Source organism: Mandrillus leucophaeus, unplaced genomic scaffold (genome assembly GCF_000951045.1).
Source record: "Mandrillus leucophaeus isolate KB7577 unplaced genomic scaffold, Mleu.le_1.0 Scaffold402, whole genome shotgun sequence".
NCBI lineage: Eukaryota > Metazoa > Chordata > Mammalia > Primates > Cercopithecidae > Mandrillus > Mandrillus leucophaeus.
This window is the reverse complement of record NW_012104277.1, coordinates 1236339-1252701: the sequence shown is the minus strand read 5'-3', so window position 1 is coordinate 1252701 and position 16363 is coordinate 1236339. Positions and strand designations below refer to the sequence as shown.

Genomic DNA, 16363 nt, shown 5'->3' with positions numbered 1-16363 from the left:
AGCTGGGACTACAGGTGCCCGCCACCACGCCCGGCTAATTTTTTTTTTTTTTTTTTTTGTATTTTTAGCAGAGACAGGGTTTCACCGTGTTAGCCAGGATGGTCTCGATCTCCTGACCTCGTGATCTGCCCACCTCGGCCTCGCAAAGTGCTGGGATTACAAACATGAGCCACCACGCCCGGCCTAGTTTTTGTATTTTTAGTAGAGACAGGGTTTCATCATGTTGGCCAGGATAGTCTCAAACTCCTGACCTCAGGCGTTCCGCCCGCCTCGGCCACCCAAATTGTTGGGATTACAAGCGTGAGCCACTGCACCCGGCCTCATACGGCTCTAATGCCACGCATCAAGTTCTGCATGTATAGTTTCTCATTTTGGCCCCTCAGCAACCCCCCATGTGCTAGGGACAGTAAATTCTATTCTCACTTTGCAGATAAGAAGACTGCAATTCAAGAAGACACACAGTAGTCTATAACTGAGTCAAGACTGGAACTCAGTTATCCTGATTCCCTCTCGGAGGCTCTTTCTACCATGCCATCTGCTTGTCTGTTGCTTTCCATCCATGAACTCTGGAAAACAAGCTTGAGATACCAAAATTAAAAAGATAGCTCATCAAAAATGAATAGTTACAACTCTGTAAGTACAAAAATGAAATACTCAAATCTCTTGCCTCCTTTCCTACTAGGAGATAAATGTTAACCTGAGTTCTCTAGCTTTGCACAAATCCACAGCAATTAAGACTGCACAGTGAGGGAAAATACTTTTCTAAAAAACAATCCTAATCAAGTTGAAACAAAAAATTTAAAACATGAAATGGAAGGAACGAAACTGCCGTCCTTCCTTATTTGTGACCCACACTTATCGATTTTCATATCGGAGTTTCTCAAGCCAGGGGCACATGGCCAAAAACCATGTGAAATGCCAGGTGTTCCAAATAACACCCGACGGGGTAGTGGAAGGAAAGCACTACCTCCCCGGGGAGCAAATGGCCCAACTTCCAGACTTAGTTTTCTGCAGTCTCACACCCGATGTTGCACTAAGAAACCACCTAATTTTTAGGTGGTTTCGTTTACCGAAAAATGAGGTGACTGGGTCCGTGCTCGTATGTAACACTGTACTCACGCTCTGCACATTTAAATGCTCAAATATTCACTTAATATATGCATAGACCATTGTCACGTCGTCGGAAGTCGCGTCCTGCCCAGGTGCGCGAGACTCCAGCGGGCCTTCTTGCGGCGCTCGGGTCGGGGTCCAGGTCCGGGCGTGCAACAGAAGACGTCAGTGGCCCCGCTGGCTAAAAAAGGGCAAGCGTCGGAGGCTCGAGCCAGCGGCCACGGCGCCTCCCAACAGTTCCTAATTCGGGGCGCTCTGCTGGCCCCACCACCTGTTCCCGGCAGCCAATGGGGCCGCGGGGGGCGGCCGGGGCGGAGCGCGGCTACAAAAGGCCGCGGGCCCAGCGCACCCGCCCATCACGCTCCGGGCGCGCTCTCGGGGAGGCTTGGACCGACGCGGCCCAGGCCAGGAACATTCCGTGCGTGGACCAGCCGGGTCGGGGCGATGCTGCGGGTGCGGTGTCTGCGCGGCGGGAGCCGCGGCGCCGAGGCGGTGCACTACATCGGGTCTCGGGTGCGTGCGCCACCGGCCTCGTCTGGCGGCCGCGTGACTCACTCGGTCTTGAGGGTGGCGTGGAGCACCCGCTCGCTCCCTCCACAGAGCCGCCGCCTTCCCTCGCTTTCCCCAGCCAGAATTGCACGAGAGTGTCCCTTCTGGTATCTCTGGGAAGCTCAGCTTCAAGAGCCTTTGCAGGCTCCAGGAGCTGGGCGGCGTCCCCGGGTCGGGGGGAACTTGCGTTGCGGCTCCACCCCTTGGGGTCCACTTGCTGTCTCCGCGTCTGCGGCCTGCTGGCCCACGGTCCTCTACCGGACCTTGGTGCGCTGCACCAAGCTTCCCGCTCGGAGCAAGGGGCTGGGATGACGGAGGCTCCTCTTAGTAAAAGGGTGGCGTTATTGGGGTTCAGTAGCCTAAGTGGGCATCGAGTTGGGGGAGATTTCTGGAAAATGCGTGTGGGGTGGATGGATGGGGAGAAGAGACAAGCAAAGTGGGAATCAGGGACGGGGAGCGAGCGACCAGATTCACTCCAAGTATAATATGCGGTCCCACGTCTGGAGAGGAGTCTGGCGAGTGCAGCCCGTAAGCAGAGTTTCTGCGCTCCCCGCCTTCGGCTGCCCTGGCGGCAGACCCTTGCTCCTAGGACTGGAATCGCTCCGACATTCTGGCTTCCCCCCAGCAACTGGTTCCTGAACAGCTGCCACTCTCCGTCTTGCTTCTGCCTCCACCCGAGTTCCCCTCCTGCCCACTTCCTAAGGCTTTTAACAGAGCAGGATAGAGATTTGGGGGGTTGAGGTTTACTCAGGGGTTGAGGGACCCTCCCTGCTCTAGATTTTATAGGCCATGCATTTTTTAAAGGCTTTTGAAGTTTTTAGATCTCCTTTTTAGTTGTTTGAATTTACGCCTGGGCTAATCCTGATCTTGGCTAGGGTACTGTGGACCATCTGTAAAATGGAGCAGATGGCAGTTGCTCACTCTTAGAATTGAAGTGCCAAAGAATGCGAAGTGTATGTCAAAGATGAAAAAAATTTGATTTGAAGCTGGCTATTCTGAAAGATACGGTCCTTTACAAATGTTTCCACCTTTTCATTTGTAAAGATAAAATAAAATAAAATAAAATAAAATTAAATAAAATAAAATGCCTAATATTGGTAACCTTTGATACTTGAGGGAAAAGGAGGTTCCATCCTCAGCTGGGACTGGCGGGAAGTTTTAGAGCAGCTGTCTGTGGTTTTCTGAGAGGAGGATTGACCCATCTGCAAAAGAGTTGCTTAAAGCTTGAGTGCAGGAATTGCATTCTGAGATAAAGATGGGGGTGTATGGTCGCTGGGGACACGGTCTTCTGAGGAGTTTTAAAGAGTTACAGCAATTAATAGATAAGACAATTTGTAGATAAACAAGAGGGTTAAAAAAATTATCTGTAATCCCACTACCCACCTACACATTGTTAACATCTTGGTTTACGCTCTTCTAAAGGGGTTTAAGTGGCAATGTTATGCTGGATTTTTACCCCATCTCCACTTCCTTCTCTCTGCAAGTACTGATAGAGCAATGCAATACAATAATGTTTTCTTTGTTCTTGGAAGCTTGGACGAACCTTGACGGGATGGGTGCAGCGAACTTTCCAGAGCACCCAGGCAGCTACGGCTTCCTCCCGGAACTCCTTTGCAGCTGACGACAAGGCCACTGAACCTCTGCCCAAGGACTGCCCTGTCTCTTCTTACAACGAATGGGACCCCTTAGAGGAAGTGATAGTGGGCAGAGCAGAAAATGCCTGTGTTCCGCCGTTCACCATCGAGGTGAAGGTAAAGGCTGTTCACATGTCTGAAAGTGCGTTCCCTCCTCACCTGCTGCTGCTACCCTCTGCCTGCTTTCCCTTCAGTTTACTCTCAGACCTGTCAATGCAGTGACTAACTCTAAGTTATCTTACCTGACACCTCTGTGGTATTTGACACTGTTGACACCAGTGATAATTGCTTCCTTCCTGAAACTCTTCCCCTTGGAATCTAAGAGAGCTTTTCTGGGAATAATAGTTCTTTCTCTTCTCCTCAGATCTTCTTCCGTCACAGCCTGTAATGCCAAGGTTGAATAGAATATTACTTTCAGCCCCCTTCTCTTAGCCATTCTCACAGCTGCCCCTCCCACCTCCTCTCTGGTCCGTATCTCTGTATTGAACTCCTTCCAGATCAACAAGTTAAACTCCTTATGGCATATTGCCACATGACTTCAAACTTGGCACATCTGGAGTTCAGTTGCCAGCCACCCTGCTAAAGTGGACCCCTTCTCATTCCTTCCTTTTAATTATTGGCATTCCTATTTAATCAAGCTAAAACATAAAAGAATCATCTTTGATTTCTCCTTATGTGGCGTCCTCCACATCCATTCTCCAAGGTTTAACAAGGCTTTTGTCAAAATGAATCTTGCCTCATCCCTCTGCTTTGCCTCTTCCTAATGGTTGGGCGCTCATCTGCTGTCTGGACTATTGCAGTTAACTCCTAACTGGTCACTGCTACTCACTCTTCTTACCAAACCACCTTGCAGCTGCAATCCAAGTGATTTTTTAAAACTCAAATGTGATCATGTTTCTCATCCTGCTTCTTTTCCTCCTCTACTTTGGTAGCCAACCCCCTCCCCACCCCCACCCCGAATTGCTCAGGATAAAGTCCTCATGGTATTCAACATCCTTCCCTCTGGCTCTTGTCTGCATTTCCAGGATTCCCCATTCCAGTTATTGACTCATCTGTTAGTACAGCAGATTAGCAGTGTTCATTTCTGGTCAAGTCCCTCTCTCCTCTAATATCCCACCCTGGTTTTCAGCAGACTTTATAAGACAACCATATAAGGCAGCTAAACTAGACTACTCACTGTTTCTTCACAAGCCCTGCATCTTTGCCCCTACCTAAGTCTCTTCCACCCATCTTCCTGTGCCCTTTAGTCTGTTTAAACTAGGTAGTTTAAACCTACTACCACCTAGCTTCAATGACACCTTTCACAAAGTGTTCCAGAATTTCCCTGGCAACAAGTAACATCTCCCTTTTTAAAAACTCCTAGTGGTGGCCAGGCACTGTGGCTCACACTTGTAATCCCAACACTTTGGGAGGCTGAGGTGGGAGGATCACAAGGTCAGGAGATTGAGAACATCCTAGCTAACATGGTGAAAGCCCGTCTCCACTAAAAATACAAAAATTAGCTGGGCATGGTGGCAGGCGCCTGTAGTCCCAGCTACTCGGGAGGCTGAGTCAGGAGAATGGCGTGAACCCAGGAGGCAGTGAGCCGAGATTGCACCACTGCACTCCAGCCTGGGCAACAGAACGAGACTCCGTCTCAAAAACAAACAAACAAACAAAAACTCCTAGTGGTTTTCATCTGTAATATTCTTATGTCCAGGGCCTCTGTGGGCTGGTGTTCAGGTTCTGTACTGCATAAGGGTCCCATATCTAAGGGACCACCATCCACATTGTAGACACAGCCTAGACTCCTATTAATAATGGGTTACAAATCTATCTCTAATGTCCTTAAATTTTTCCTGAATATTTACACTTTTATTTGTAAAGTGGACTGAGGAAAGAAGTTCTGTAACAGCATTTTCGTGGTCTTCAGAAATATTGCCTACGATGTACCAGGGCTCTAGAGGTATTAATGTAAAAGATCTTCCTTTCTATTTGAAGAAATATGATGTCCACATAGAAACGAAGACCAAGTATCTTATTCCAATCGACTGACAAGGCAGTTGAAGTGTCAGGAAAGCTAAGGAAAGAGAAGTGACCAAGTTCTGGCCAGTTAAGAAGTCCTCTTGAAGAAAATGACTCCTGAGTTAGACCAGGAAGACAGGGAAATAGAAAAAGTAATAACTTCTAATTGTTCTGAAATTGTCTTTGGTTCTGATATTTGGAATTTGGTGAGAAGATTAATTTATACACCATCCACATGTTTTTAAAAGGCATAGTCTTCTTAAGTCTTTCCTTGAAAAGTCCCATCGCCTAACCATTTTAATTGGGTGGAATTACAATTTAAATCCAAGCAATAATTTATCCTTCTACTTGTCTTTACAATGATAGACTTTCATATCATGTGATTTTACAGAATCAGAATTCTCAGACATAATTTTGAGTTCTTTGTCACTTGATTTATGACTTTAGACTTAGTCATTTCATGGGCTTGTGGAAAATGTACTATGCTGAAGTCGGGAGTCTGGGATTAATTAGGTATTTGATAAAAGCTTGATAGCTAGTCTCGGTTAATCAGTTATTTGACCTTGTACAAGATTCCACAGCTTTCTGGGCCACTGTAAAATGAAGATACTAAGAGGTTTGCTATCTACCTAACAGAATTAAGGATTAATCTAAAGGTAAAAGATTACATGTTAAGTATTTTAAAGAACAAAACAACAACTTATTATAGTTGTATGGATCCAGTTTGCCAATTACATTCCAAAGGTACTTTGGGGGTATAATAGTTGTATATACCAGTAACATTAGCAGTGTTGATTTCATTCATTTGTCTGGTTCTTTTTGTTTGTTTATTCTTCTCTCTTTCTCTTTCTCTCTTTGATTCTAGACAGGAAATAACGGTTATTTCTGTTTCATGCCATGTGCTAAGCCTGGTTTTGAGGGACAAGAAAGTAAATCCAAGATATGCATGGATCCTAGCAGGCAAGGCCGTGCCTTGTAGTAAAGAAGAATGACATATATTAATCAGTTTAGGAATAATAAAAAAAAAATAATGTAGTAAACTGTCTATAGGCAATCAGAGCAGAAGATGTTGGAAGATATAAGTACTAGAGAAATTTTAAGGAAAGGAATGTGGAGCATAATTGTTAGGAAGCATAATTTTTTAAAGCTCTGTGACTTTTTGTTCTGCAAAATATGGTAAATATTTGCTATCAATTTTTTTTTTTTTTTTTTTTTTTTGAGACAGAGTCTTGCTCTGTCGCCCAGACTGGAGTGCAGTGGCGCAATCTTGGCTCACTGCAAGCTCCGCCTCCCAGGTTCACACCATTCTCCTGCCTTAGCCTCCTGAGTAGCTGGGACTACAGGTGCCCACCACCAGACCTGGCTAATTTTTTTTTGTATGTTTAGTAGAGACAGGGTTTCACCATGTTAGCCAGGATGGTCTCTATCTCCTGACCTCGTGATCTGCCCGCCTTGGCCTCCCAAAGTGCTGGGATTACAGGGGTGAGCCACCGTGCCCAGCCTCAAATATGTTTTTTGCTTTGCTTTTGTCTTTTTAAAAGTAAAGCCCTTAATAAAGGACCTTTTATAAAATACAAGATTAATCAAGATTAGTGTAATATAAGCTTACAGCTGGATAAATACATTTCTGTTGTCATTTCTTAGCCTTCCAAAGACAGTATTTAAAAATTCACTTGGCAAACCGTTGCAAAGGGTTTTAGGCTTTGAAAGAGTATAAAGGTTCAAGGAATGCAGACATACCTTTGCAACAGATTATTATAAACATCATATGCTAAGTATCTAATATAGTGTTCATTATCTTGCAGACAACTTGGTAAATGATTGCTAGCTCATTTAGCAGGGTTATAAAGGAAGTGTAAACAATTTCTAGCTATCTCTTGTAAAATGTATTGTGCCCTGATCATTTGTACTTTGCCCAACCTTTGCCAGATTATAAACTCTACAAGAAAAATTCACATTTGTTCAAATAACCTTTTTCTCCCAGGAAAGTTTAATTTATCAAAGCAAGTTTCACTCTGCACAAATAGTCACGGAGGATACTTTGGAATGAGTCTAGTGAGACTGCATAACTCTGCATCTCCTGTAACCCAGTGTTAAATTTTCAAAGGCTTCTTGTCCCTAGTGGATTGTAGGAGATGTGCCTGGCATGAGAAGGAGGAAGTGGTGAATGGATGAGTAGTACCAGCGTGTATCTGAGAGGAATATAAAGAGTCATTATTATCCTCTTTCTGGTTGCTGTTGCAGAAATTCCTAGGAGTAGAAAACAGTGGAGTGCTTTTATTTTGTTTTTTGAAAGGGTAGCTTGGTCTTATAAAATGTTTAATGCTGATAACATTTTTCATAGGCCAGAAATTCAGCCTGCTGTTTGCCTATAGACCTTAGTAAAAGCTAATTAATGATTCAGACCCCAGGCGTCAGCAAACTTCATCTTTGTACCAGATAATAAGTAATTTAGGCTTTGCAGACCATCGGTCTCTGTTGAACTACTCAGCTCTCAGCTGTGCCATTGTAGTGCAAAAGCAGTCATAGACAATATGTAAACAAATGAATGTGCCTGCATTCCCATAAAACTTTATTTACAAAAACAAGCAGTAGGCCAAATTTGACTATGGACATTTGTTTACCAGCCTCTACGAGTTTCACTGGCATCATTCAGTTTTTCTAAAGACCTGTTTCTTGGCTTACTCCTTATTCACCAATCTGGGTTCCAGTGTAACTGATGTGAACTTGGATATTGAACTAAAAGAGATGGGTCCACTTTCATATATTTGATATTTATCAGACTGAGATAAAAATGGAAGTAGAGACACAAAATCTAGAAAAGATACTGTCTTTGACATTAAAGAGCTAAATATCTAGACATTTGGTCAGTCTTGATGAGTAAAAGCCATTGGGACAGTTTGAACTTGTTAAGCAATTCCAGTCTTAAAAGTTTTTGCACATCTAGTTAGAAGTGTTCAAACCAGTATAACATGCAAGTCCCATGATGTATTAGGGACACTCTTCAAGTAACAGTCAGAGAACTTGAGTTCTAGTCCTGCTTGTCCAGATAGTTGGCAAGCATGTGACCAGCCAGAGCCTCTTTCCTTACATGTGAAATAAGCATATGAGAGCTTGCCCTGTTTCTTTGATAGGATTGCTGGGAAACCAAATGAGAATATCCAGCTAAAGTAGACACATTCTGACACACTTGAGCCCATTACCAAGTTTTACACCTTCTTTCTAGTACTTATTGATAACCCTAATTATCTGATTGATGGTGGAGACCCTCATATCTGACATGGTCAGGACTAATAGTTGGTCAGTTCATCAATTATATAAATAAACATTTTAAAAATACCTGCTTTAAACATTTTTAAACAAAAATTTAAATTAAAACATTTAAAACATTTTTAAACTTAAAATATATCAATGTACATTGCGTTGCTAATCTTTTGATGAAGGTTCAAGACTTTTTCTTAGAGTCTGGATTCTCTGATTGGAGTTCTGCTTCCTGTAGCTTGAAAAATGGGAAGATGCATCATGTACATTTCCCAATGTATTTATGCAAATTGACTGAGAACTTAGACATTTGGAAAACAATCTGAATGCAGAATATGTCTAGATTTTTACATGTTTGAAAACCAATATTTTGGCCGGGCACAGTGGCTCACACCTGTAATCCCAGCGCTTTGGGAGGCTCAGGCAGGTGGATCACGAGGTCAGGAGTTCAAGACCAGCCTGGCCAACATGGTGAAACCCTGTCTCTACTAAAAATACAAAAAATTAGCCGGGTGTGGTGGCCTGCACCTGTAATCCCAGCTACTCAGGAAGCTGAGGCAGGAGAAACATTTGAACCTGGTGGGAGGCGGAGGGTGCAGTGAGCTGAGGGTGCAGTACCACTGCACTCCTGCCTGGGCAACAGAGTGAGACGCCATCTCAAACAAAACAAAACAATATTTTAGAGCTGTTGCACCTACCCTATTCAACAATAATTTTTAGCAAACTGATTGAGCCATTTTAAAGCATTCAAATGTTTTCTCTTTGGTAGTCTTCTAAAATACATATAGCCCTGGAAACTTTCTAAATTTTTTTTTCAGTTATTAAAAATTTGTGAATTTGCTTATCATATCACTTTCTTCTATGACAAAAAGACTCGAAAAGATGTAAGAGCTGAATGGATTAGAAAAAGGAGAGGTGTGGTTGGTGTGAGGCATTTTGACAGGGAATTACCAAAGGCATATTTGCACTGTTACACAATTTTGGCAAGTGTTAATTCTGTTGAACGGGAAAATCAATAATGGTTTTTTTGTTGTCTGTCTTTCTTTTCTTTTCTTTTCTTTTCTTTTCTTTTCCTTCCTTCCTTTCTTTCCTTCCTTCCTTCCTTCCTTTTCTTTCCTTCCTTCCTTCTTTCTTTTCTTTTCTTTTCCTTTCTTTTTTTGAGACAGAGTCTCGCTCTGTTGCCCAGGCTGGAGTGCTGTGGCACGATCTCAGCTCACTGCAACCTCTGCCTCCTGTGTTCAAGCAGTTCTCCTGCCTTGGCCTCTGAAGTAGCTGTGACTATAGGCACATGCCACCAGGCCTGGCTAATTTTTGAATTTTTAGTAGAAATGGGATTTCGCCATGTTGGCCAGGCTGGTCTCGAACTCCTGACCTCAAGCTACCTGCCCGCCTCGGCCTCCCAAAGTGCTGGGATTACAGGCTGAGCCACTATGCCTGACCAATGATGGGGTTTAAAGATAAATAAAGCATATTTGAAAGTATATTCCTGATCTTAACAGGGTCTAAATATCTTTTTTTCCCTTCACAAAATATCTTGAGGTGCTATTTTCCAGACAGAATTCTGAGATGCATGGATAACCCATGGTTTTGGCTTAGTATAAGTGCTTTTATTCTCTTATGCTAGTTTGTGTGTTCTCTTGTTCCGTTTTATTGAGGCTCTCTGGTAGAAGTGCTATGTCCTGTTTTGTCTGCAAAGTGTGGCAAAAAAAAAAAACTGGCCAAGAGGATTCCAAGCCTGTCTGAAGGTAAACATGCTGTTAGTGGTTGGGCATGAGATCTCAGGCAGAAGGAGCAAAAGACCTCAAAACATCAAGATGTTTTAGAGTTCTTCATTCAACAGATACTGAGTGTCTGCCCAGAGAGCATCTGTGCTCAATGCTAGGAATCAGCACTGAACGTGGCGTGGTTGGAGTCTCAATTCCAATACCTTATACAAAGAGCTGTTTACTGCCTATAAACCTATCATGAGCTGTATTTTTCTCCTGTAAGTATTGGGTTTATTTGCTTCTACTTCCAGGCCAACACATATGAAAAGTACTGGCCATTTTACCAGAAGCATGGAGGGCATTATTTTCCCAAAGATCATTTGAAAAAGGCTGTTACTGAAATTGAAGAAATGTGCAATATTTTAAAAATGGAAGGAGTGACAGTGAGGAGGCCTGACCCCATTGACTGGTCATTGAAGTATAAAACTCCTGATTTTGAGTCTACGGGTAAGTGATGTCAGATAACTAAACTGCCAGTGTCTGAATTTTCAGTGTCTTTCTTAATGTGTCGGGGGAAAGCTCCAAAAAATTTCTTGGAGAGTCCTTTGCTTTGCTAGTTCTTGAAAACTTTAAAGATTTATTTAGGAATGGTTTGGTCCATGTTGATATGATTAAGATGTATACATTCTAAACTCCATTCCATCTAGTGGAATCTTCGTGAAATAACAAATTTTCCTAAACTTTATAGTCATTTCCTTACATAAGAACAGTGGATTCATTTAATTTTCCTCAAGAACAGAAATTAAAAGGGGAATAGAAACATTTCCATTTTATTTTTAACTGACATTGCTGCATGACTGTTCTTGTGCCTTAGGTCACTGTTCTAATTTCTAGTTTTAGATTGATCCTTGGCTCAGTTTTTATCTTGTGATGCTGATGGTCCTTTAAGAGCTCTGTTTCTGTATAGCAAGAAAGGAGCTTACAAATGGTGAAAGCTTGGTGGTTCAACATCTCTTTGTACAAAGACTTTATTCCTTCACTTTTTTTCTTTTCTTTTTTTTCTTGGCTTCCTTACCACCACACAGAATTCATGTGAACAATCTAGTATGTATTATTCAAATTTTTTGCCATTTTCATATATACATATACACATGTATTTTTACTAGTTTTTTTAACCAAAAGAAGAGGTCATATTATATAGACTTTTTTTTTTTTGAGACAGAATCTCACTCTGTTGCCCAGGCTGGAGTGCAGTGGTACAATCTCCGCTCACTGCAGCCTTGGCTTCCTGGTTCAAGTGATTCTCCTGCCTCAGTCTCCCGAGTAGCTAGGATTACAGGCACATGCCACCATGCCTGGCTAATTTTTTTTGTATTCTTTTAGTAGAGACGGGGCTTGACCATGTTGGCCATGCAGCTCTTGAACTCCTGACCAGCCCGGTCAGGATCAAGTGATCCGCCCATCTTGGCCTCCCAAAGTGCTGGGATTACAGGCATGAACCACTGCGCCTAGCCCTATATAGACCTTTTTTGTCTTGGAAATTAACACTGCTGAAGTTGTCATGGAATTTTTTGGTCTGACAGGTTTATACAGTGCAATGCCTCGAGACATCCTGATAGTTGTGGGCAATGAGATTATCGAGGCTCCCATGGCATGGCGTTCACGCTTCTTTGAGTACCGAGCGTACAGGTCAATTATCAAAGACTACTTCCACCGTGGCGCCAAGTGGACAACAGCTCCTAAGCCCACAATGGCTGATGAGCTTTATGACCGGGTGAGTCCCTAATAATAGGCTAGCTTATTACTAACTTTTCTAACTGATCTACAAAGAGTAAGATAGAGATTCTCTGATACCTTTTACATATTATGCATTTTAGAAAGAGAAAACATCATCTTATTTTTAAAAAGTGATTATTTTATGATGAATATGATAAGAGTAAATGATCCTATGATAGTAAATAATCGCTAACACTTTTTGGTGCTTACCTTCTTCTGGGTCCTGGGTTAAACCCTTTATTTACATCCTCAATCCTGTTTGTTTTTCACAACAACCCTAATGATACTGTGGTATCATTCCATTAGAGGGGGAAAAACTTGCCTACAGGTGTACCACTATTCATTAGTGGAACCGGAAAAGTCACTAGACTGAAGTTCACTTTTCTTCTTCTAGAAAAAGAACCTGGTCTACAGTCCAAATTCACAGTAAAATGAAATGTATGTCCCTTATTAAATCAGTTACCATTTGATCTTTTATAGAAAAAAAACTGAAAATCAAAATAGCTTCTGGGTTTAAAGACAGAAATAATGAATTAGTTTGGCCACTCCCAATCAAATTTGGCAGGGGAAACATGGCATCTCATTTTATGGTATGAGTTAGGCTCGGGACCAAATTCCTTTTCTAAAAGAACAGAATGACTTCATCCTGTTTACTTTCCGTACGGGTCATGGAATATTCTCAGAATCAGTTACTGCCTCTGTATCCCTTTTTTTTTTTTTTTTTTTTTTGAGACAGAGCCTTGCTCTGTTGCCCAGACTGGAGTGCAGTGGCATGATCTCAGCTCACTGCAGCCTCTACCTCCCAGGTTCCAGCAATTCTCCTGCCTCAGCCTCCTGGGTAGCTGTGATGACAGGTACATGCCACTATGCCTGACTAATTTTTGTATTTTTAGTAGAAACGGGATTTCACCACGTTGGTCAGGCTGGTCTCGAACTCCTGACCTCAGGTGATCTGCCCACTTTGGCCTCCCAAAGTGCTGGGATTACAGGCATGAGCTGTCTCACCTGGCATGTACCATTTTTTTCTAAGTACATCGTGCCCCCTCATCCTTAGGGGACACGTTCAGACTCTCAGTGGATGCTGATACTGAACTCTATATATTTTGTTTTTTCCTATACATATATACATACCTATGATGAAGTTGAATTTACAAATTAGGCACAGTAAGACTAACAACAATAATGAATAAGAAAATGGAACAATTATATAAATATACTTTACTAAAAGTTAGGTGAATGTGGTCTCTGTTTCTCTTAAAATAATGTTTTGGAACAACAGTTGACGGCAGGTAACTGAAACCATGGAAAGTGAAATCATGGGTAAAGGAGGACTACTGTATCAGGAAATTACTGTAATGCTAGTTTGTTGTTTTATTGTTGTTTTGGTTTATTTATCATGGACCCGCTTCTTTCCCAGGCATGTTTTAGTCTAGAACTGAGTAGTAATATTTTGGAAAATGATGTTAAACTAATTTTCTTAGTACTGTATGCCTTATAAATAGTTTTCTCATGATCCAATGCATTGTTTGTGTTCATTCTTGTTCCAATTAGGATTATCCCATCCACTCTGTAGAAGACAGACACAAATTGGCTGCTCAGGGAAAATTTGTGACAACTGAGTTTGAGCCATGCTTTGATGCTGCTGACTTCATTCGAGCTGGAAAAGATATTTTTGCACAGAGAAGCCAGGTAAACACAGGCTGCCTCTGAAATTTCACACTATATTATTGTATTCTTTACTTCCAAATTAAAATATTTTCATCCTAAATTGTTTTCACCTTGAATATTTTTAGTTTTCTAGACACAGAACCAAATATTTGTTGATTGTATGTCTTTCTTTTGTTTTCAGGTTACAAACTACCTAGGCATTGAATGGATGCGTAGGCATCTTGCTCCAGATTACAGAGTACATATCATCTCCTTTAAAGATCCCAATCCCATGCATATTGATGCTACCTTCAACATCATTGGACCTGGTACTGTGCTTTCCAACCCTGACCGACCATGTCACCAGGTAAGAGATTTCTCAGGACTCTGGAAAAGCAACAGAATCTAGTAACTAAAATAATTGACACTTTTATTTTAAGCACTTCCATGGTTCCTAATGGTTCTGAATGACAGATTCAGCAGTACTCAACATTATTATGATCAAACATTGGATTCCTTATGGTTTATTACAAGATGTCCGCCATGCAGAAATATACGTAGTTGACACAATAATTAGTATGGGATCATCAGACTTTGGCTGCTTGCTGTTGTCAAAGTCTCAGATTTGCGCATATGTGTGTATTTTTATCAAACAGGGTGACATTATCTCATAACTTGCAACAGTGGTTCCACAGCAGCAAATTTTAGACAAGATGATCCTTGCATGGGCAGGGCAATGCCACTGGACAGTGCTTGTCTTCCCTCTCCAGTGGGTTAGGCTCCCTTTGGCCAACCCTGCTTGGTAGGGAGAAGCAGAGCCACTGAACTGCAGCTGGTCTATCCCTTTCACCTGCAGCCTCCTACTTTCTGTCCACAGCCCCCTACTTCTAGTTAGGTGATGAGTGATCTTCTGTTATTTGCAAGATTGCAGTACAACTTTTAAAAACCACTGTTATGCTGTGTCACTGTTCATTTCTGTTTTTTATTTTTAGACCCGATGACCATGACTACTTATTCATTTCATTTTACTATCATTTATTCATATAGTTAGTGGGTATGTGAACACAGGGATGGCTGAGTTGCAAAAGGTCACTAAGGACAATATGGTTCTTTGAGAATGCATAGCTAACATCTGTCTTTATACCATGGTCCTAGATACAAAATGATGGACAAGAAGTAGAAGGACTGTGGGTTTGACGTAGTCACATTTTTGTTTTCTTGTAACTAAATAGGAAATTTTTCAATTTTTAAAATGAGAATTTCTAAGGAAAGTATCTTTGGTTTTTTAAGACTCTGAAACCAGAGAAAAGTATAAGACTGTCTTTAAAAGCTTCAATATTTCTGTTACTTTTTAACTTTAATCTGGGGATTTTATGTACATTTTTAATTAGGATTCAGACAAAATCACCCAAATGTTTAGAAATTTTAATTTCTTTATTTTGGAAGCTGAGAAGACAGCTTCTCAAAAAGAATTATTAATGATAAGGGTTATTAGAGACTAAGAATAATAATAGTATATGTTAATTTAACAGTTTTGGGGGGTTTTTTCGGTCTTACAGATTGATCTTTTCAAGAAAGCAGGATGGACTATCATTACTCCTCCAACACCAATCATCCCAGACGGTATGTTTACTTTCATACACTGATAGACTAAAATAATGACTTCAGTGACCAAGGATCTTTTGCCTATAGAGAGGAGCCCGATGTTAGCAGCTTAGAGAATGTGTTTCCTCAGTAAGGTATAAAGTGGTGCTTGGGACTCTGAGCATCAGAAAAAGGCTGAGACTTGTGTTTGCAACTTTTTCTTCCATAGAAAATGAAATGAGGAGAAGACAGAATAAGACAACATCACATAAAGCAAGATATGACTTTTTTTTTTTTGAGACTGTGTCTTGCTCTGTCGCCCAGGCTTAAGTGCAGTTGTGCATTCACAGCTCACTGCAGCCTCAGACTCCTGGGCTCAAGTGATCTTTCCAATTCAGCTTTCTAAGTAGCTGGGACTGTAAGTGCAGGCCACTATGCCCAGCAAGTTATTTTTTGTTTGTTTGTTTGTAGAGATAGTGTCTTGCTGTGTTCCCCAGTGAGACACCATCTCTGGGCAATAGTCTCAAACTCTTGGGCTCAAAGAATCCTCCTGCCTCAGCCTCCCAAAGTGCTAGGATTATACCATGCCCAGCCAAGATACGACTTTTAAAAGAAAACAGGGTGAAATTCAAATGTATAATGAGTACAGATTGATTCATACCATTTATAGATAAATTGTTTTAAGATTAAAATAAGCGTTCACATGGAAAGTGAACTACTGAAAGAATTGAGCTGTCACTTTAATATTCTTCACTTGTAAATCTTGCTTTAAACCAAAATCATAGCAGACATGGTTTAACAGTTGTTGCTGTTTTTAGATCATCCACTCTGGATGTCATCCAAATGGCTTTCCATGAATGTCTTAATGCTAGATGAAAAACGTGTTATGGTGGATGCCAATGAAGTTCCAACTCAAAAGATGTTTGAAAAGCTGGGTATGTACAACAAATGAAACATGTTGTCATACATGAAAATGTTAAAGGAGAAGAACTAAAGAAATGACATGCTAGGTTTGATAAATGGTTTATCTAATTCAATTTTGATTCCTTTTAGAGGCACCAAGTTATTATTTCACAGAAAGTCAGTATTTTT

General features: G+C 41.5%; 1 protein-coding gene across 2 annotated transcripts in view; it reads left to right on the top strand.

Moving 5' to 3' along the window:
* The first annotated feature begins 732 nt into the window (after positions 1 to 732).
* Positions 733 to 16363, top strand: part of GATM (glycine amidinotransferase (L-arginine:glycine amidinotransferase)) — an 18586-nt gene continuing 2955 nt past the window's right edge. The window contains exons 1-8 of one of the 2 annotated variants that reach the window (XM_011992105.1): positions 733 to 1623; positions 3192 to 3410; positions 10576 to 10771; positions 11848 to 12038; positions 13592 to 13729; positions 13890 to 14054; positions 15247 to 15310; positions 16090 to 16206. In XM_011992105.1, coding sequence (XP_011847495.1) covers positions 1135 to 1623; positions 3192 to 3410; positions 10576 to 10771; positions 11848 to 12038; positions 13592 to 13729; positions 13890 to 14054; positions 15247 to 15310; positions 16090 to 16206 — 1579 coding nt within the window. In that variant the 5' untranslated portion in view covers positions 733 to 1134. Of the gene's footprint in view, positions 1995 to 3191; positions 3411 to 10575; positions 10772 to 11847; positions 12039 to 13591; positions 13730 to 13889; positions 14055 to 15246; positions 15311 to 16089; positions 16207 to 16363 lie in introns of both variants that reach the window. The other variant, XM_011992104.1, reaches the window with a different exon arrangement.